General features: G+C 57.6%; 1 protein-coding gene across 1 annotated transcript in view; it reads left to right on the top strand.

Moving 5' to 3' along the window:
- Positions 1-535: 535 nt before the first annotated feature.
- gatd3l (glutamine amidotransferase class 1 domain containing 3, like) overlaps positions 536-790 on the top strand; it is a 6087-nt gene continuing 5832 nt past the window's right edge. The window contains exon 1 of the mRNA XM_062543938.1: positions 536-652. Coding sequence (XP_062399922.1) covers positions 536-652 — 117 coding nt within the window. The remainder of the gene's footprint in view (positions 653-790) is intronic.

Genomic DNA, 790 nt, shown 5'->3' on the forward strand with positions numbered 1-790 from the left:
GATTGAGGGAGACAGATAGAGGGAGAGAAGAAAGACAAAGGGAGAGTGCGAGTAAAAACAGATCGAGAGAGAGAAAGCGGTTGTGACCGGTTCAGCAGACGTCTGGCCAGCGCGTGTGAGGAAGCTGGTGAGGTGAGTGGACGTGGCAGAGCCAAGGGTCAAGGGTCAGCTCAACGGAGACGGTGGCCACACTGGCCTGATGACTTAAGGTAAGCAGATAAGGGAGAGTGGCATTATCCCCGGGGTGGTATTATTAGAGGGAGAGAGAGAGTCAATGATGGCGAGAGGAAACCGACTCTGCACACAAACAGCTTCTGAGAAGCGGGGCTTACCCGCTGACGTGATCGTCACGGTAACGGGGCGGTATAAAGGCCGCCCGCAGACGCCCAGGTGAAGGTTTCCTGCCCATCCACTGCAACTGTCTGTTGTGACACTAAGAAGTCCGTCCGCTACACCTGTCCGCTGGTCCACCGCACCTGTCCGCTGGTCCACCGCACCTGTCCCTTGCGACGCTAAGAGGAGATATCTCGCCGTCATGCTGGCCTCACGCGCACTACTCACCAAGGGCTCTGCCACCGTCCTCAGCCGCCAGCCTGCCTGCCTGGCACACCAGGGGGACTGGGGCAACTGGGGCAACACCAACATTGCAGTGGTGAGTAGGGCAACTGGGGGCAATACCAATATTGCAGTGGTGAGTAGGGCAACTGGGGGCAATACCAATATTGCAGTGGTGAGTAGGGCAACTGGGGGCAATACCAATATTGCAGTGGTGAGTAGGGCAACTGGGGGC

Source organism: Sardina pilchardus, chromosome 8, assembly GCF_963854185.1.
Source record: "Sardina pilchardus chromosome 8, fSarPil1.1, whole genome shotgun sequence".
Lineage (NCBI taxonomy): Eukaryota > Metazoa > Chordata > Actinopteri > Clupeiformes > Clupeidae > Sardina > Sardina pilchardus.